Source organism: Aegilops tauschii, chromosome 2, assembly GCF_002575655.3.
Source record: "Aegilops tauschii subsp. strangulata cultivar AL8/78 chromosome 2, Aet v6.0, whole genome shotgun sequence".
NCBI lineage: Eukaryota > Viridiplantae > Streptophyta > Magnoliopsida > Poales > Poaceae > Aegilops > Aegilops tauschii.
This window is the reverse complement of record NC_053036.3, coordinates 222,648,248-222,668,491: the sequence shown is the minus strand read 5'-3', so window position 1 is coordinate 222,668,491 and position 20,244 is coordinate 222,648,248. Positions and strand designations below refer to the sequence as shown.

Here is a 20,244-nt window from a genome sequence, read left to right as displayed (position 1 = left end):
AAACTTATATGATGTAAAGTAGACCCGGGGGCCATAGGTTTCACTAGTGGCTTCTCTCAAGATAGCATATATTACGGTGGGTGAACAAATTACTGCCGAGCAATTGATAGAAAAGCGCATAATATCTAGGCATGATCATGAACATAGGCATCACGTCCGTGTCAAGTAGACCGAAACGATTCTGCATCTACTACTATTACTCCACACATCAACCGCTATCCAGCATGCATCTAGAGTATTAAGTTCATAAGAACGGAGTAATGCATTAGGCAAGATGACATGATGTAGAGGGATAAACTCAAGAAATATGATATAAACCCCATCTTTTTATCCTCGATGGCAACAATACAATACGTGTCGTTTCCCTTTCTGTCACTGGGATCTAGCACCGCAAGATTGAACCCAAAGCTAAGCATTTCTCCCATTGCAAGAAAGATCAATCTAGTAGGCCAAACTAAACCGATAATTCGAAGAGACTTGCAAAGATATTAAATCATGCATATAAGAATTCAGAGAAGAATCAAATATTATTCGTAGATAATCTTGATCATAAACCCACAATTCATCGGATCTCGGCAAACACACCACAAAAAGTATTACATCAAATAGAACTCCAAGAAGATCGAGGAGAACTTTGTATTGAGATCCAAACAGAGAGAAGAAGCCATCTAGCTAATAACAATGGACCCGAAGGTCTGTGGTAAACTACTCACACATCATCGGAGAGGCTACTGTGTTGATGTAGAAGCCCTCCGTGATCGAATCCCCCTCCGGTGGAGCGCCGGAAAAGGCCCCAAGATGGGATGTCACGGGTACAGAAGGCTGCGGTGGTGGAAAAGTGGTTTCGTGGCTCCCCTGGATGTTTTCAGGGTACAAGAGTATATATAGGCGAAAGAAGTAGGTCGGTGGAGCTGCGAGGGGCCCACGAGGGTGGGGGGCGCCTACCCCCCTGGGTGCGCCCTCCTGCCTCGTGGCTTCCTCGCTGCTTCCTTGACTTCCACTCCAAGTCTCCTGGATTGCGTTTGTTCCAAGAAAGATCCTCGCGAAGGTTTCGTTCCGTTTGGACTCCGTCTGATATTCATTTTCTGCAGAACACTGAAATAGGCAAAAAAACAGCAATTTGCACTGGGCCTTTGGTTAATAGGTTAGTCCCAAAAACAATATAAAAGAGCATATTAAAGCCCATTAAACATCCAAAACAGATAATATAATAGCATGGAACAATAAAAAATTATAGATACATTGGAGACGTATCAACATCAATGAAGGCTCAATATTCTCCTTCTGCTTCAGCAGTTTTCCAGATGAGATACATTTGTCTATGTACCGTCTATGATGCTAATTTCGAAAGGTTAGCTGAGTGAAACTTGGTCCTGGTGTAGTTGTGTAATGGGGTAGCTGACTGCTGAAGTTATATGATGTTGTACTCTGATGTATTTCAATTATGAAAATGAAATATATTGTGTGCTTAATATGAAATGTCAATTAGATTAATAAATGGTTTATGAATAATCAGATAATTAGCCTGCTGATGGTGAATTAGCCTGCTAATTGAGTTTTGCTATTGCAAACGGTTGTTGAAAAAATACCGTGGGCGATGACCTCAGCCAACGCACACAGTTTCTAGGAATAAACCCTATTGGATCAATGAACAATCACATACGACTTTCTCTTGAAAAATGTTTGCGTTAGGCCACCTTGCGCAAATGTTTACCACATAAAAACTATGTGTGATGGAAAGCCTTTGCCACACAGTTTCTTCCATGGACCGTGTGTGATATATTTAATAACGCAAACGATTTAACGGGAAAAATTGTGTGTGATGTACCTGTGAACGGAAAGTTTTCCTTGCAGCGACTGTGTGGGATGTACATACGAACGGAAACGTTTAGCGGGGACTGAATGTGTGGGATGTACTTGTGACTGGAAACAATTTTGCCGTATAATTGTATTTTTTTTAGCTCTACTATACGTATTTCTGTATTTGAGCGCTCGCCGGTCGCACACGACCTCATTTTGCCGAACGTGTGTGCCAGGAGGGTATATCCCCGACGGTTTTCTGGGTCATGTGGGAAGGACCCCCCTATCACCCACACTCACTTGACGACGGTTCCAAATGCCGTCGCGGAAAGGGGTTAAAACCGTTTGTTTAGGAGCTCGCTGTACTAGTGCTTGCTCTCCCGGTCCTTATATGGGCTTAAGCAGGCTCCTCGCGCTCGGTACCAGTGCATCGCAGCGTTTCTTCATCAGCTTGGTTTCCGCTCCACTCACTCCGATGCTTCACTGTTTGTCTACAACCAGGGCGATGCCACTGCTTTCCTGCTGCTCTATGTCGACGATGTCATCTTGACAGCATGCTCAACTGCTCTTCTTCGACAGCTCACTGACCGTCTTCGTGCTGACTTCGCCATTAAGAACTTAGGTCCTCTGCACTATTTCCTCGGGATCGAGGTTATTCGCCGAGCCGATGGCTTCTTTCTTCATCAGCGGAAGTATGCTCATGAGCTTCTGGATCGTGCCGGAATGCTTAACTGCAAACCAGCTGCCACGCCTGTCGACACGAAGGCCAAGCTCTCTGCCACTGATGGTTCTCTAGCTTCAGATGCTTCGTTCTACCAGTCGATTGTTGGTGCTCTTCAGTACCTCACTCTTACTCGTCCGGAGCTTCAGTACGCCGTGCGGCAGGTGTGCCTCCATATGCATGCTCCTCGTGATGCTCACTGGACCGCGGTCAAGCGCATTCTTCGCTATATCTGAGGCACCTTGGATCTCGGGTTGTCACTTCAGGCTTCGACCTCTTTGGACTTGATTGCCTACTCTGACGCTGACTGGGCCAGCTGCCCTGACACGCACCGCTCGACCTCCGGCTATTGCGTCTATCTTGGACCATCACTCATCTCCTGGTCGTCCAAGCGGTAGCCCGTTGTCTCCCGGTCCAGCACTGAAGGGGAGTACCGCGCCGTCGCCAACGTCGTCGCCGAGTGTTCCTGGCTTCGTCGGCTTCTACATGAGCTCTTGTCTCCGGCTGACAAGGCCACGATTGTCTACTGTGACAACGTCTCCGCGGTCTACCTCTCCGCCAACCCGGTTCATCATCGACTCACCAAGCACATTGAGATTGATATCCATTTCGTTCGGGAGTAGGTAGCTCTTGGTCATGTACGCGTGCTACATGTCCTTACCTCCCAACTGTTTGCTGACATCATGACCAAGGGCTTGTCTACTGTGTCCTTCGAGGAGTTCCGATCCAGTCTTTCCGTCGACCATGGTGCCGCTTCGACTACGGGAGGGTGTTGAGATGTAGATATTGCATGTGTATTTCTTATACAACAAGCCCTCCTCCTTCCATGTATAGTTGAGGACGTGGCTCCCCTATGTACTTATATATTCATGCATAGTGCACCCGATCAATACATCGTTTGTTGCATAATCTTCTACAGTCTGCCATGAACGGCGAACTGGTCGATGCTGAGCTCCCCTAGCCTCGTATACATGTCTGCCGAGCTCGCAGTGCCCTGTTGATGCTCCCTAGCACTTCGGTAAGCTCGTTTGTGATCCGTAGCTCCACGCCCTAGCACTTCGGTCAGGAGCGATATTATCTCAAGGATGGCTATCTTATGCGTGCTAACAAACTTTCTGTACCCGAGTCTTCTCTTCGCTTGTTGCTTTTGCAAGAGGCTCATGGTGGAAGACTTATGGGACACTTCGGCCGCGACAAGACCTTTGCCATGCTCTCCACCAAGTACTATTAGCCAAAAATGTTTCGTGATGTCGCACGCTACACCAACCGGTGCTCCACATGCTGCAAAGCTAAGTCACAAGCTCATTCTCATGGTCTACATATGCCACTTCCTATCCCGTACCAACCATGGGAAGAAATTAGTATGGATTTTGTGCTTGGTTTGCCTAGAACTCAAAAACGGCAAAGATTATGTATTTGTGGTTGTCAACCGTTTCTCTAAGATGGCACATTTTATTCCATGTAACAAGATAGATGATGCTTCACATGTTGCAAATCTCTTTTCTAGGAAAATCTTGCGTCTACATGGAGTGCCCAAGACGATTGTATCGGACCACGACGTCAAGTTCCTAAGCTACTTTTGGAAGACACTATGCACCAAGCTCGGAATCAAGGTACTCTTCTCTTCGGCCTATCACCCACAAACCGACGGCCAAACGGAGGTCACCAACCGGACACTATCTACACTCCTCTGCGTGTCGATCAAGAAAAACATCAAGGAGTGGGAAGAATGCTTGACCATAGCCGAGTACGCCTATAATCGAGAACGGCATTCTACAACCGGTGAGTCCCCCTTCGAGGTGGTCTATGGCTTCAACCCATTGTCACCATTGGACATCCTCTTGCTACCACTACAAGAGCGATCGAACTTGGAAGCGAGCGCAAGAGTAAGTTATCTCAAGAAGATGCATGAAGATACAAGGCACACAATTGAACACCAAGTGCAAAGCCTCGCCACCAAGCTCAACACCAACAAGCACCCCATGGTGTTCAACCTCCGAGATCTTGTGTGGCTACACCTTTGCAAAGACCGTTTCCCCACCGAGCACAAGTCAAAGCTTCTACCTCACGCTGATGGACCATTCAAGGTGTTAGCACGCTATAACGACTATGCCTACAAGATTGACATCCCACGCGACAAGTACAACGTGAGCGACATCTTCAACGTCAAGGACCTATCTCCCTTCCATGTGATGAGGTTATCAATCCGACGGAGAAACTTTCCCAAGGGCGGGGGATGATGCGAGCATCCTTCGGTCATCCCCATGGACACCACACCGACTCATCAAGCACCAAGTGGACCCATGACAAGAGGTCGCACACGTGCCATCGAAAGCGAGGTGAACTCACTCCTCTTCGAGCTTGACATGAATATGGATGGGGCTTGGTTACTACCTCACCATAGAACATTGTGTATCATTAGGTATGAGGACGACCCCCACCCTAAGGAACCTCGCCAAGTCCAACAAGGACGAGAAGACTGTACGGAAGACGGAGACCAGCAGCAAGAAGAAGACGTGCCCAGGCGACCCCGTGCGCATGACCTCTTTTGGACCCCGTGCGCACCGGCCTCGAGGACCCCATGCGCATGGGCCCCTCCGCTGTAGTTGTTGGGCACCGCGTGCGCACGGGCGTGTACCGTGCCCACAGGGTCCACTTAACCCGTGCGCACGGGCTCTCCTGCGAGCTGGCTGAGATTTGTCTCTTTTGCCCCTCCATTTCGTCCCTCGCCTCCAGCCATCTATATATTTCGTACCTATACCATTTGTTAGGGTTAGCAGATGAGATCATTTGAGAGATCTTTGCTCCTTGTACCTCCTCCTTGAGGAATCAAGACCTCCTAAGGGAGAAGGATTCCATCATAGGATCATCAAGACCACCCAAGGGAGAAGGATCTACCTAGATCATAGACCTCATGTACTTTGGATTTGAGAAGAACCTTTGCCTTTGTGCTATTTTCCCTTGATTGTTCATGGTATACTTGTGAATCTCATGTGTGCTATTCTAGTAGATATGTGATTTGGGTTTGTTTGAGTGATTTCCTCTTTGTGTTCTTCCCCTTTTCGCCCTTTAAATTTGAAAAGATAATGAACTAGGATTCCACCCTACATCATAGGGTCCTACTCATCCAAAAGATCAATCAACTAGACACCCTAGCCCTCATAGGAAAATCCCTATGCATGGGTGCATGTTGGGGTGGGGGATTTCCCAAAGGCAGCATGCTTGAGAAATAGGTTAGTTAGGGTTTATCTATTTAGATAGTATAGAAGATGAGATTACTTTGCCTATACTTTAAGATTATGACTGCCCAACAGCGCAAAGGTGACTAACCAAACTATAAATGCAAATTTCGTGTGGATTATGTTAGCTTCTTATGGAGAAGGTCCACAACATGCATTCGGTTTTACAATTAGGTTGAATTAACCATCACATCAACTTCTGCTTTTGAATCCTATCATGGCAATTCTCTTGTATCTCACATCAACTGATGCTCATTTGCCAAAGTACTAAACGTCCCTCCCTTGGGCTTCAAGTTACGTTGGTCAACTGACAGTTCTCCCGTAGCAGATTGAAGCAATGTACAGATTCTTGGCCCATTTATCCTGCAAGTAGTTTCCAAGGTTAGCTTGGCACAGCAACAGAAGAAGCTAAGGTACTGAATTCCGGAGACAAGCACCATACCGCCATGTAATCTACTGCTCCCTCCGTCCCATAATATCAGACCGTTTTTGACGGAGTGTCAAAAATGCTCTGATATTATGGGATGGAGGGAGTGGTATGTAATACTAGAGTATATGAAGAATCCCTGTTATTTTATGACAAGAGTAACACTATTGTATGAGGTGCGAAGGTACCTTTACATGGTTGCTGGGAAAGGCTGAGGTCCGTAGAGTTTCTTGTGTCTCGTCTACTGGTTTCCGTTTTGGCTTGCTCAAGATAAAAGCGGCTTGATCACCGGTAGCTGCTGAAGAAGTTATTCTGTAACCATGCTCCCATCGCCAATGGATGCCTTCACTTGGATACAGGAAATCCAACTCAACAATCTGAAATTGCATAAAGAACTTAGCCTCGTAAACTAGCCATGCTATAGTCACTGGAAAATCTACAGAAATCTATACTGGCACATTAATCGAATGGACAATTTCATATGGCTAACAATGCTAATCAAGTATTCTGACCTGTCCAGAATAGCCAGAGTTCCTTGACATGACTACTCCCCAGCGATTTCCAGCTGTGGCCATAGATGTTACATGAAAACCTTCTTTCCACTTTTTATTGATCCACTTGAAGGGGAATGATTCGCTAACCTTGTATGATTGTTGAGTGTAAGGAGTTCCTGCAAATATGACACAGAACAAATTATATCATATTATGAATAACCCTGTGAACAATGACATTTATGGGAAGTACCAAGCTAAATACGTACAAACAAAACATTTGGTTTTTTCTTTGTCGTCAACAAAAATATGGCCACAAAATACAAATTTAAGTGGCAAACCCGATCGATATAAAATCGTGAGCCACAGACCTTTAGACATTACAACCAATGAACTTCCGTTCAATGCTCCAGCTATTGCTGTTATGTAGAAACTTTTCTCCCACTGATCCATTATCCAGTCCTGTGTATTGGAAACAGAATTAGGAATCCTCACTCGGTAATTTATCAACAGCACTAATCAATAATAATCATGCTTTATGAGACTACCATACCTTATGTAGAAAAACAGGTGAGAGTTCATGAACCTGAGAACCGAAACCAGTTCCTGCATCCATAATGAGAGCCCAAAGGTTTGCTGAAGAAGCCACACAACTGATGTATAGACCATCCTCATTACCCTTTTCTATATGCTGTTGAAGCCTGTTGTCAGCCACATTGTAATGATACCTAACAAAGAAAATCAACATATATTGGCTTTAATTTCCATCAATACATTGCCAAACTATTGCAGATTATATTTACTTTATAACCAATGTATTAAACAAAGGGACTGGCAATGAGATATTTCAAAAAGTAAAGGCATGGATACTACGCAAAGAAATATGTGTACATGAAGAAGCGCAAACTGAAAGCCTTAATCACTAGAAACTACAAGCACAGTTAATACCTCTACCAGTATATAAGGAATTGTGCAAACTAGTTACTTGGAGGCCATGGCCACAGATATTTGAATTCTTAGATGGTTACTTTGCCTGCTGTTGCATGTTAACTACAGACAGATGGTTTAAACTCGGGTAATAGGTGTAACAAGAATATCTTGCCTAAACTGAACATAAAAAACATGGGAAGCAGTAATACGACAATTAATGGGTTTGCTAAACTTCAGTCGACTGAGACTCAACCAAGAATCAGTAGACTGCTTAGCCGTTGGACCTTTGCGTGGAGCTTCGTGCTAGACTGTATTAACTCCACGGATAAGGCAACGAATTTTGGAATTACCACTTAAAAACAGGTATCAGAAGTCCAATGATGTCAATTAATCATATTCGTATCATCTACTTTATTTCAAACATCAATTAGTGTAATTACCGCTGCTTCATAGGGCGCCTGGCATTGTAAACTGAAATCCACTGTGATGCTGGGCTCCCTAATCTAACTTTCTTCTTAGGCTGATCATCTTCTTCATGATTTACAAGTAGCCTTCCACGTTTTTGCCCCACCTAGAATTTGGGGAAAAGGTTCATAACAAGACACAGAAGAAGCAAGCTAATCAATACATGACAGTGAAAGTACAGCAACACAGACCTTAAGGGCCCCATCAATTCTGATGGGCCTTGACGCAGGTGATTCAATCAAACTTTCAAAGAGAGAAATAAGTTTGGCGTAATTTGGCTCTTCATCAAATTTCATATTTGTGACAGACTCAAGAAACTGTTTGAACGGAGGTGGGCAGAAACTGCATAACATATCCGGAGAGGTAGCCATTTTTTTCTTGCAAACAAGGAAACTCTTGGTATCTCCCTGTGATGTCAAGAAAGTAACATTGGAACAGACCTAAGTGAAGACCTGGAAAATATAGTGAAGTTAACGCAATAGGTCTAATTAAATCTACCTGGTAGCCTTGCCAAGGCAATCTTCCTTTTATTAAAAATATAAGGGTGTATGCCAATGACTCTAAATCATCCCTCCTACTACCTGTACGACCTAGATGAGCATGAGCACTTGCATATCTAATTGTGCCCCTAGTAAAAACGAAGAAAAAAGGGTAAGTAAAGAAGTACCATAGGCGAAAAAACCAGTACGCATAGGGAAAATAACCAACCTGAAGATATCAGGCCTTTGATCATAATCAACATGTTGACCTGACGAATCTCTCCACCTTGATGCTGCACAGTTTAGACATCACCATATCAACACAAATCAGTAATCAAAGAAAAATACACTAATCTGGTTTAAAGAAAAGTAGAAGACTAAGACCCTGAGTTATGTCACCTCTAGCCTACCCCAACTTGTTTCGGACTAAAGGCTTTGTTGTTGTTGTTGTTGTATAAGAATTTATTGATTAATAGAATACCTAAACCAAGATCAATAAGGAAAAGCTTCTTCTCCTCAGGTGATCCAGGCAGACCAAGCAGAAAGTTCTCTGGTTTCACATCACCATGAACAAACCTAACAAAAATAGGATGTGTTAACAAGAATGAACAGCGATGCATTGGTTGAAGATAACTTTAAGCTACCCTTTGGAATGAAACTTCTCAAGAATTGATATGGCTTCTACAGCAATGCAAGCAGCCATATGTGGAGACATCCTGTTGGAAATGTTAAATCTTTTAGTACAGATTACAGAAGAACTTTGTTTTCAATAAAGTATAGAATGTCAAAAGGAACAAGAGGATGCTCACGCTTGTCCCAGCGAATTCCATACATCCCAAAGACTGGGACCAAGGATATCCATTACCTAGTTATTTTTTCAATATGATCAATTTTAAAAGAAAATACAGCCTACCAGTCTAGATGATTAACTTAAATAAACTCACAAGGATAAAGTAGTCGCCCTGCCGGCCCTTATAGTGGACTGCCGGTACACCATAGCAGCCGCTGAGAGTCCTTGTTACAGAAAAACCCAATGCTCACTGATCAGAAAGTTCAAGAGACGAAGAGAATAGCATAACTACAAAAAGGAGTTGACTGTCCAAAGCACGTACTGATAAACTTGCCACTCATATGGGGGGGCAAAATTGCACCCTTTACTACTCCGGTGCTCAAACTTCAATGCAACCTACATAATTATTATCCGTAGTTTTGATTAATGTGACAAAAAGCTGCCTTTTTGCATAAACATTTTTAGAGCAAACAAACCTCATATGCATCAGGACCAGTGCGAGCAGTCCCACCAGATACCCTTCTACCAACATACACTTGACCAAAGCCACCTTTACCTAGTTTCCTGTCAGTTATATACACAGGAGAATTACCTACGTGAACCTGCAGAAATGACATGGTATTAGGAGCTTCCAAGTAGCAGAACTGACAACTCCGACAAAGCGACAAATAAGACATTGCATGTCCCTCGTAGCATCATCTAGAGCAGAATTTTCAGTGATGCGAAATTGTGCAACAAGGCAATGGACCTAGCTGTAGCCTGTCATTACACAGAGACCTACATTGCAATGTAAGAAGGCAATTCTGCAGTTCATCTACTTCTGGGCCATGTGCAACTATATTCGAACAACAAGGACTTAAAGAAGTAGCATGTTTTTCCATGATAATTCGTTGTTTTGTGTATTGGATTGGATCAAGATAACGGACCTGTCAAGTGGGATGCTGCCAAGTAGCACGACTGGCAACTATGACAAATAAGATATTGCAGGTCCCTCATAGCATCATCTAGGGCAGAATTTCCATTGATGCAAAGTTGTGCAACAAGGAAATGGATTTAGCTGTAGCATGTCATTATATGCATAGAGATATGGATTCCGGATGCAAGAGGGTAATTCTGCAGTTCGTTTGCTTCCGCGCCATGTGAAACTATATTCGAATTACGTAGGCCATATTAACTAACTGGTAAGCTTTTTCTAGATCTACAACAGAAATATTTGACAGTTTAGGTAAACTATTTAACCGTAGCAATGTCTACCCCTGAATTGATGGATGAGTCCCTAATGTGATGGCATCAAATAAGGCATGAAACAATGGATGTAATCTATGTAGGACAGAGGGACAAAGCGAAGTACTCCCAAGGATCCATAATAAGTGGCGCAGTCTTATTTTGGACTGGATGGAGTATTTTTTTTTTCTGTTTTGCGCTCCGAACATACAGCATAATATCCTATGTTTAGTTTTGCAACATTAACAAAAGATGAAGGTCCTTTTGCTTGTGTCCTATGTGATCAATCTAAAACAGAATGAACATCCTAGAGAACATGAGTAAGGCGTAAACCATTGCATTAAAATTATTGAACTATAAAGTCAATTGAAAACTATGTCAGGTCACAAAATGGCGGTTCATGGTAAAAAAAATATGGAAAAGAAGTACCCTCTCCGGGATTGGTGCTATTGTTGAATCGTCTTCAGCGCCGACAAGCTTCTCAGCACTTTCACCATCCATTCTCAAACCTTTATTGCCGACACCCTGAGCAACCTTGTTCAAAGCAGGGTCCTTGGATTCACAAACAACTGCATGTATGGCAACAGCTTTAGGGAGGTGTTCAGAACCCAGGTTAGCATCCAAGTCAACAACTTCCGCCCCCTTTCTTGCACGCCTTGGTGCCGGCACCACTCTTCTCCAAGGAGCACCCTTTCTGCCCCTGGCAGCAGGTATATGAACGTGCTTCCCTGCTCTCTGTGGAGCAGGTGGCACCGGTTTCACAGCCGGCTCTGCTTGTTGATCGTCAAGCTTCCTGAACCTCAGACGTGCTTGGCGAGTACTGCTGCGCAGTAATGGCATCCTCTCCCCATGCAACTTAAGTCGGTGTTCGAGCTGTCAGAGCCCCTTCCAATCTGCACAAGCATAAACATAGTTGAAATTGTTGATCAACATACATAACTAAATAGAACTATTTTTGCAGACACAAATGGAAATCTGGAGCAAGTGTTTCATACACTAATGTGCCCACAACCGCCCAACGTGGCAAAAGTCGCCACCGGTGGTAACCACAGCATACTTCTTCACCGCAGCCTTGCACGAAACCCAACCCCCCCCCCCCCCCCCAAAAGGAGATTTCCACTGGAGATAAAAATTCCGTCTTTAGCAGTAGATCACCAGCAATCCGGCACCCAATCGGCAAGCGTACAACCCACCCAAATCCCAACTCCACTAACAGCCCGTTCTGTCGCCCAAATCCGTCGCTCACGCGCGCGCACACACACAACTGACACCATTCCTTCCGGTGCCCGATCAGCTGGCGGCGGCCAAATCGGACCACAGGCAACCCGTCAGAGCGCGATTTTCCCCAAATGGAACGCTCCCACACCTCCCGATCGCAGAGGAACACACCCAGGCGCCATCTTTGGACCGATTCTTTTTTCAAAAATATAAATGAAAAATAGGTGCAGAAACAGGGAGAGGAAGCCAGAGATCGGGGTGCGGGTATGCTCACATCGACGTAGCGGCGGCGATCGGAAGGGGAGATGGAGGAGGCCCGATTCGTCTCCTCGGGAGCCGCGTAGTGGTAGGGGAAGGCACACGAATTGTGGAGATGGAGCTGCTGGTCTCGTCTGTATCGTCTCGTGCTGGTGGCGTTCATGTGTGGGGGGTTCGGTTTGGGTCGCGGCGCGGGGCGAATCTCGCCGTGTGAGCCACCTCGTCATGCGTCATGCAGGGTGGTGGTGTATGGCCTAGGTATCAGCCCGCCGTAAAGACCAAAGATACAACTAAACGAGCTCGAGCCCGGTCCTTGTCATGAAAATCTGCCTACGTTCGTCGCAGATAGGGACACGCGGCCCATGGCACGCCCAACACAGTCGCGCTCAAAGTGCCTCATCAGCCCAACTTCGCGATCTAGATACTGTGGGTAGCCGTGGGGACTATATTAAACAACTGCATCATGTCTTCAGCTTAACCGAACCACGGTATCATCACGTACTCGGACGGCAACGGGTACGACTCCGGACTTGCCCAGCATAAAGGTGTGACGGCACGGCTACTTCTCAAGGTTCCTATTAAAGGCCCCCTTGCTGGCATGCGTTTTTCTACACGGACGTCCACCCCCCTCCCCGCCCTTACCTCGCAGAAGCAAAGACGCAGACGTGCAGCAATGTACAGTTGAGGCTTCGACCCGCGCATCAAGGCCCTGCGTAAACCTTTCTTTTGTAAAATTCTGTTTTCTTACTTATAATAAACGCCTCCGCAATTCGAATTGTACAGATAGACGCACCGAGCTTATGGAAAATAAAAACACCTTTCACGGTGTCCGAGCATCTGTATTGTCTAGCCCTTGTTTTTTCTTTTTTCCGCTCTTTGAACAAGCTTGGCACGCATACATTGTGTAACAAATAAAAATCGGTTAATTGACCAAGGGCTTGATCTGCTCATCGGCTCCGCGTACTAAGTCCGACACCACTTCCCGATGTGTGTTCGGCGTCTCGGATATTGCACTATATGCATCAGTTCCGAATTATGTCTTGGGTCAATAGTTGGGTTGCCCGGCTCCTGTGTTTACCTTCTTATGTTCCGCACGTTCGTCTAAGAAGGTAAAGGTAGAACCCCTGCGATTGTACTTCTGGCTAGCCCAATTAAGCACCTCAGAGGAAAAAGCCAAAAACTGACCGTCATAATAAGCGCGAACTGGTGGGCGATCCGATGACAAGTGTTAAACTCAAAAATCGTTGGCGGTTTCTCCGTGTCATACGTAGGGTTCTTCCTAACACAAACCACGTGATTGCAAAAGCATGCCTCAGCTTCCTACATCACAAAGCATTGGGGGCTAGTCATTAGCTCCCGCAGTTAAGCTCCTATGGTTAAGTGAAAGCAATAAAGTCGCATAGTCCGACTGCCTAGTCTCTCTCACGCACTACCACCTTCGGGCACCGAGATGTCGACTAAGGGTAATAGTGCGGAGACGAAACACTCCTCGTATTATTCACTTGGGAGCTGAAGCCAATGACTGGTAACTTTCAAAATAAACCAACGGCCGCACATGAGTCAAAATAAAATCACCATAATATAAAGCATACAAGCGGGCTGCATTATAAAGCAAAAGGTCCGGTCGACAACTTAATACAATCAGTCAATGATTACATCTTTGGAACACTGGCCCTCTATAGCCCGAACACCATCCATAACATGCGGGAAGTACAGTTCGGGGCGGAGATGCTCTTTTCCAGCTGGCGGGGGACCAGTGGCTATATCCATTGGCTTGATCTTAGGCCAATGAACCATGGTCTTCGCAAGGACCAGGCCGAAGTAGCTGCTCAGAATTGGCTCTGTGGGCCACAGCCGGAAACAAAGGTCCTTCATGGCCGGCCCGGCCATCCTATACAGTTCCATTAGCTGTTTCATCTGGTCGCTGAGGAGGGGAGGATGCTCAGGTGCCTGGAACTGCACCCAGAAAAGCCACTGCTCGGCATCTCCCTCCCGTGTGGCGAAGTGCTCCGTCGCATCCGCCACACTCCTTGGAAGCTCGGCGAAAATGCCTGCGGAGCGCCAGACCCGCGTCAGCAATGCGAACCTGTTGCCGCGAAAAACACTCTGCAGCAAGTATGTCTTACCATCCGCGATTTGCCTCACTTAGCGGAGCTCCTCTCGGGCACCCCGCACTTCTGTTCTGGTCTCTCTGAGCTCTTTTTCCACCTTGGATAGCTCGGAGGACTGCTCTTTCTGTTTCTGCTCAAGGTCCTCACATTTCATGACGGCATCCTTGAGCTCCTGTTGCACTTCGCCCAGTCGAGCCTCGTGTTTCTCGCCGGCTGTCTTCACCGTCCTGAGTTCGGCCACTGCCTTGCAGCCGCCTTCTTTTTGGCCGACTCGACCTCGGCCTTCCTCAGCGCGGCCTTGAGGCCCTCGACCTTCGCGGCAGCAGCTGCAGTAACCAAAACACTATGGGCTCAGCATACAATCCTGCACATAACTTTCCGGCGTATTGACTATGCATTTCGATAGGGGCTTACCTTGCACCTCATCAAGCCGCTTGTGGACAAAGTCAAGCTCTGCATCAGAGCATTCCAGCTTCTGATACATCTCGTCCAGCGTTGCGGAATTACCAGCCACCGCCAAGGACGATGCCTGCAAAATATCGAATCAATCATCACGCCTTAACTACTGCCCTACGGATATTTTATCCTCTGTAAGGTTTTTTGCAATCCTCACAGAGTCTCGGGGCTGTTATGCACAAGGGCTGCACAAATTCTAGTTAAAGGCTAAACCTGTTCTACGGGGAAAGTGCATTACTTGACTCACCTCAAAGCCTGTTAAAAGTCCTTGGACAGCATCGTTCAGTCCGGTGTTGACGGACCGAACACTTCGTAGAACTGCACCCATAAGGGCACGGTGTTCGACGACCATGACGGAGCTGTTCACCAACTCCTCCATCGCATCGGGCCAGCCTGCCGCCGCCCGGTTGTTGGTGTTTGGAGCAGGTGGCAGGACCTCGGCTCCCCATTTGTCAGAAGGCGAGATCGACACCTCTGAGGGCCTTGGGGGCTCCGGTGCGGCTAGTTGGGAGGGCCCGGACGGTCCAGATTCCCCTCCCATGTCCACCAGGAGGGACGCATCCTCCTGGTCTTTGGTGACCGAGGCATCGGCCTCGACCATGATCTTGTCGCCGCCATGCCCCATGTTCAGCCGGGGGGGTCTGATATGTCCCCATCGTATCTACCTTTCCAAACTCGTTTGCCCTTGTTTTGGACTCTAATTTGCATGATTTGAATGGAACTAACCTGGACTGACACTGTTTTCAGCAGAATTGCTATGGTGTTATTTTTGTGCAGAAATAAAAGTTCTCGGATTGACCTGAAAATTTACCGAGAATATTTTTGGAATATATAAAAAATATTGGCGCAAGAATTAACCAGAGGGGGTCCACCTAGAGGCCACAAGCCTGGGTGCGCCTAGAGGGCTTGTGGGCCCCCGGACCTCCTCCGACCTCAACTCCAACTCTATATAACCCTATTCAGGGAGAAAAAAATCAGAGGGAAGGATTCATCATGTTCTACGATATAGAGCCGTTGCCGCCTCCTGTTCTTCATCGGGAGGGCTGATCTGGAGTCCGTTCGGGGCTCCTTAGAGGGGGATTCGTCGCCATCATCATCACCAACCTTCCTCCATCACCAATTTCATGATGCTCACCGCCGTGCGTGAGTAATTCCATCGTAGGCTTGCTGGACGGTGATGGGTTGGATGAGATTTATCATGTAATCGAGTTAGCTTTGTTAGGGTTTGATCCCTAGTATCCACTATGTTCTGAGATTGATGTTGCTATGACTTTGTTATGCTTAATGCTTGTCACTAGGGCTTGAGTGCCATGATTTCAGATCTGAACCTATTATGTTTTCATGAATATATGTGAGTTCTTGATCCTATCTTGCAAGTTGTAGACACCTATTACGAGTTATGATCCACGTACCCCAAGGTGACAATAATTGGGATTCTTTCCGGTGATTACCATAGTTTGAGGAGTTCATGTATTCACTAAGTGCTAATGCTTTGGTCCGGTTCTCTATTAAAAGGATATCCCTTAGTTTCCATTAGGCCCCCGCTGCCACGGGAGGGTAGGACAAAAGATGTCATGCAAGTTCTTTTCCATAAGCACGTATGACTATATACGGATCACATGCCTACATTATATTCATGAATTGGAGCTAGTTCTGTGTCACCCTAGGTTATAACTGCTACATGATGAATATCATCCGACACAATTATCATTGCCGATCCATTGCCTACGAGCTTTTCACATATTGATCTTTGCTAAGTTACTTTTGTTGCTACTACGGTTACAATCACTACAAAACTGCTACTGTTACTTTTGCCACTGTTACCGTTACTTCCATATTACTTTGCTACTAAATACTTAGCTACAGATATTAACTCTTTCAGGTGTGGTTGAATTGAAAACTCATCTGCTAATACTCGTGAATATTCTTTGGCTCCCCTTGTGTCGAATCAATAAATTTGGGTTGAATACTCTACCCTCGAAAACTGTTGCGATCTCCTATACTTGTGGGTTCACTGGTACAGTGAGGTGCTATACAAATGGTTTTTAACCCCTTTCCGCGACGGCGTTCGGAACCGTCACCAGGTGAGTGACTGTGATAGGGGGGTCCTTCCCACACGACCCAGAAACCGTTGGGGATAGGGAGCCTCGATGCATATACAGTACTCCCTACTCGTTTGTTCTCGCATTGCCATCACTGTCGGGTATTATGTGGTGCTACATTTACGAAATGCGACCCATCACAAATAGTTCATGATTATAGAAGTAGACAATCACACACATTTACTTTTCCTCGACTGTGTGCGATTCGATGTAAGAGCGCACACAGTTGTCACTATAAAACTGTATGCGAAGCTTGAATACATCCCACACGATTCATCCGTCGTACCCGCGTCGGATGATCGACCTATCACACGCGTTCTTCTATGACCAAACGTTTTTTGTGCACACAACATCACAAACAGTCCATAATTGCGAAGCGTGTGTGATAAGGTGACTATCGCAAACATTTAATAAGAAAGAACAGTGTGCGATGCTGTTGTTAATCACGTGTGTAGTAGAGATTGATCGCACACGTAGTGGATCCTATAAATGTGTCTGATCTCCACGTCTATCGCAGACGTTTCGCTTTTGCAAACCGTGTGCAGTGTAATCCCTAATTAATCCCTACTTAATCCCTAATTAATCCCTAATTTAAAAATCACATGTTTTTAATTTGAAAGTAGGCAATCACTTATTTCATATCCAACCATGTTTATTACAAATATAGGTTCAACCACGAATGGATAATTCGATGCACAGGTACATATACTAAAGAACTACAGAAGCACCAAGTAAAGAATGATGAACCACAGTTGTACTAAAGACTGTAAAGAGACAGGCAAAAGACATTCCGGTTGCTGGAGAAGGTGAAGTAGAATGCCCATATTGTGCCCTCCTCCATGCGTAATGCGGGCACAACTCTAGGCCAACCCCTTGTGATGGCTGCCCGTCCATCCTTCACTGTCTTTATTAGGACTTCTCGATGCTCATTGTAGTCTTGATGAAATACTTTAACCTTCATTGTGTGTCCACCAATCATCTACTTTGCGAGGTAATCTTGAGTGAACTTCTTCGGGAACCACTGCGAACGAAAAAGATTCATACATTGTTGTCTAACAACTCATTATGGGCAGTAAAAAGAGAAGGCGAGTTTGTAGTTACCATCCTACAGCTCATTGTTGTGTTGGATAGAGCATAAACAAATAATTTGCTTGCCACCATTCGTATCTTTTTGCTAATAATCCTTATCAGTTTCCTCACTTGATGCTTGTTCATGAATATCTCATTACCCCATACACAAAAAAGGTCAATGCGTGGATCCTTGCCAAGGATTTATGTACCTACAAGCAACAAGTCAATATTAGAAGCTAACAAGTGTCCAGGCCTGGATCTATATGCTCTACATTATGGAACAACGGGGGGAGTACATGTAACGCCCACGATGCGGCTATATCTCTCACGTGTCGAGGCATGACTTAGAGGCATAACCGCATTGTGGTTTTGTTACAAGAAGGGTCATCTTCACACAATCCCATGTAATGAACAAGAATGGGATAAAGAGAGTTGGCTTACAATCACCACTTCACACAATGAACAATTAATTCATACATCATTTAGAGTACACACATAGTCCGACTACGGACAAATCCAAATGAAAAGAAGATAACCCCAAATGCTAGATCCCCGATCGTTCCAACTGGGCTCCACTACTGATCAACATGAAAAGAAACATAGTAACGACCAAGGTCCTCATCGAACTCCCACTTGAGTTCGGTAGCATCGCCTGCACTGATATTGTCGGCACCTGCAACTGTTTTGGAAGTATCTGTGAGTCACGAGGACTCAGCAATCTCACACCCGCGAGATCAAGACTATTTAAGCTTATGGGTAGGATAAGGTAGTGAGGTGGAGCTGCAACAAGCGATAAGCAAATATGGTGGCTAACATACGCAAATAAGAGCGAGAAGAGAAGCAATGCAACGGTCGAGAAGCTAGAAGTGATCAAGAAGTGATCCTGAAACTACTTACGTTCATACATAACCCAAACCGTGTTCACTTCCCGGACTCCGCCAAAAAAAGACCATCACGGCTACCCACGCGGTTGATGCTTTTTAATTAAGTCAAGTGTCAAGTTCTCTACAACCGGACATTAACAAATTCCCATCTGCACATAACCGCGGGCACGGCTTTTGAAAGTTTATACCCTGCAGGGGTGTCCCAACTTAGCCCATCACAAGCTCTCACAGTCAACGAAGGATATTCCTTCTCCCGGAAAGACCCGATCAGGCTCGGAATCCCGGTTACAAGACTTTTCGACAATGGTAAAACAAGACCAGCAAAGCCGCCCGATGTGCCCACAAATCCCGATAGGAGTCACACGTATCTCGTTCTCAGGGCACACTGGATAGGTCAAGCTACGAGTAAAACCAGCCCTCAAGTTGCCCCGAGGTGGCCCCGCAGGCTGCCCGTTTCGGACCAACACTCAGAGGAGCACTGGCCCGGGGGGTTTAAAATAAAGATGACCCTTGAGTCTGCAGAACCCAAGGGAAAGGTATAGGTGGTAGGTAGGCAAATGGTAAAACCAAGGTTGGGCCTTGCTAGAGGAGTTTTATTCAAAGCGAACTGTCAAGGGGGTGCCATAAATCCCCAACCGCGTAAGGAACGCAAAATCAAGGAACATAACACCGGTATGACGGAAACTAGGGCGGCAAGAGTGGAACAAAACACCAGGCATAAGGCCGAGCCTTCCACCCTTTACCAAGTATATAGATGCATTAATTAAAATAAGAGATTTTGTGATATCCCAACATATCCATGTTTCAACATGGAACAAAATTCAACTTCACATGCAACTAACAACGCTATAAGAGGGGCTGAGCAAAGCGGTAATATAGCCAAACAATGGTTTGCTAGGAAGGTGGGTTAGAGGCTTTGACATGGCAATATGGGAGGCATGATAAACAAGTGGTAGGTAGCACAACATAGTGATAGAGCGAACAACTAGGAAACAAAGATAGAAGTGATATCGAGGGTAATGGTCATCTTGCCTGAGATCCCGCAAGGAAGAAGATCGAATCCATGAAGAAGACAAACGGACGTAGTCGAACGAATCCTCACAACTCCGGAACGAAACCGAAGCTAACGAGAGAAGCAAACCGGAAAGAAGCAAACAACATGGTAAACACACAAGCATAAACAAGGCATAATGCACAACCAAGTATGATGCATGTCCGGTTTAATGAGGCACGGCATGGCAAAGTGCAACAAACAACACTACAAATCAAGTGGAGGTCAATATGCAATGAGTTGCATATTGATGAAACACCACATCAATTATTTAAATCTCGCTCGTTTATGTACCCAACAATATTAGATGTTTTTAAACATGGCAAGGGGTGAAGCATATGAAAACTACATATCTAGTCAAGTTTAAATGAGGCCGGAAACAACAAACATCATTTTCGGAAAATCCCCATGTGCATATTATGAATTTGGTACTGTTATGCCCTAAACCATATTTTAGAGTTGTTAACTAGTAAAACAAAGTGCACCATGTTAAACTCTGCATTTTTCTACCCCATTTACATATAAAG

At 45.5% G+C, this 20,244-nt stretch overlaps 1 protein-coding gene across 1 annotated transcript; it reads right to left on the bottom strand.

Moving 5' to 3' along the window:
- Positions 1–5,858: 5,858 nt before the first annotated feature.
- Positions 5,859–12,299, bottom strand: LOC109782454 (casein kinase 1-like protein HD16). The gene is made up of 17 exons (XM_020341071.4): positions 12,059–12,299; positions 10,996–11,459; positions 9,819–9,944; positions 9,665–9,738; positions 9,497–9,566; positions 9,362–9,417; positions 9,197–9,268; positions 9,034–9,128; positions 8,782–8,845; positions 8,572–8,701; positions 8,265–8,480; positions 8,049–8,179; positions 7,232–7,406; positions 7,050–7,140; positions 6,700–6,857; positions 6,376–6,564; positions 5,859–6,123 (listed from the first exon to the last, which is right to left on the bottom strand). Exons 2-17 carry the CDS (start codon positions 11,404–11,406, stop codon positions 6,064–6,066), a joined length of 2,118 nt encoding a protein of 705 aa, XP_020196660.1. The 5' UTR covers positions 11,407–11,459; positions 12,059–12,299; the 3' UTR covers positions 5,859–6,063.
- Between the last annotated feature and the right edge of the window lie 7,945 nt (positions 12,300–20,244).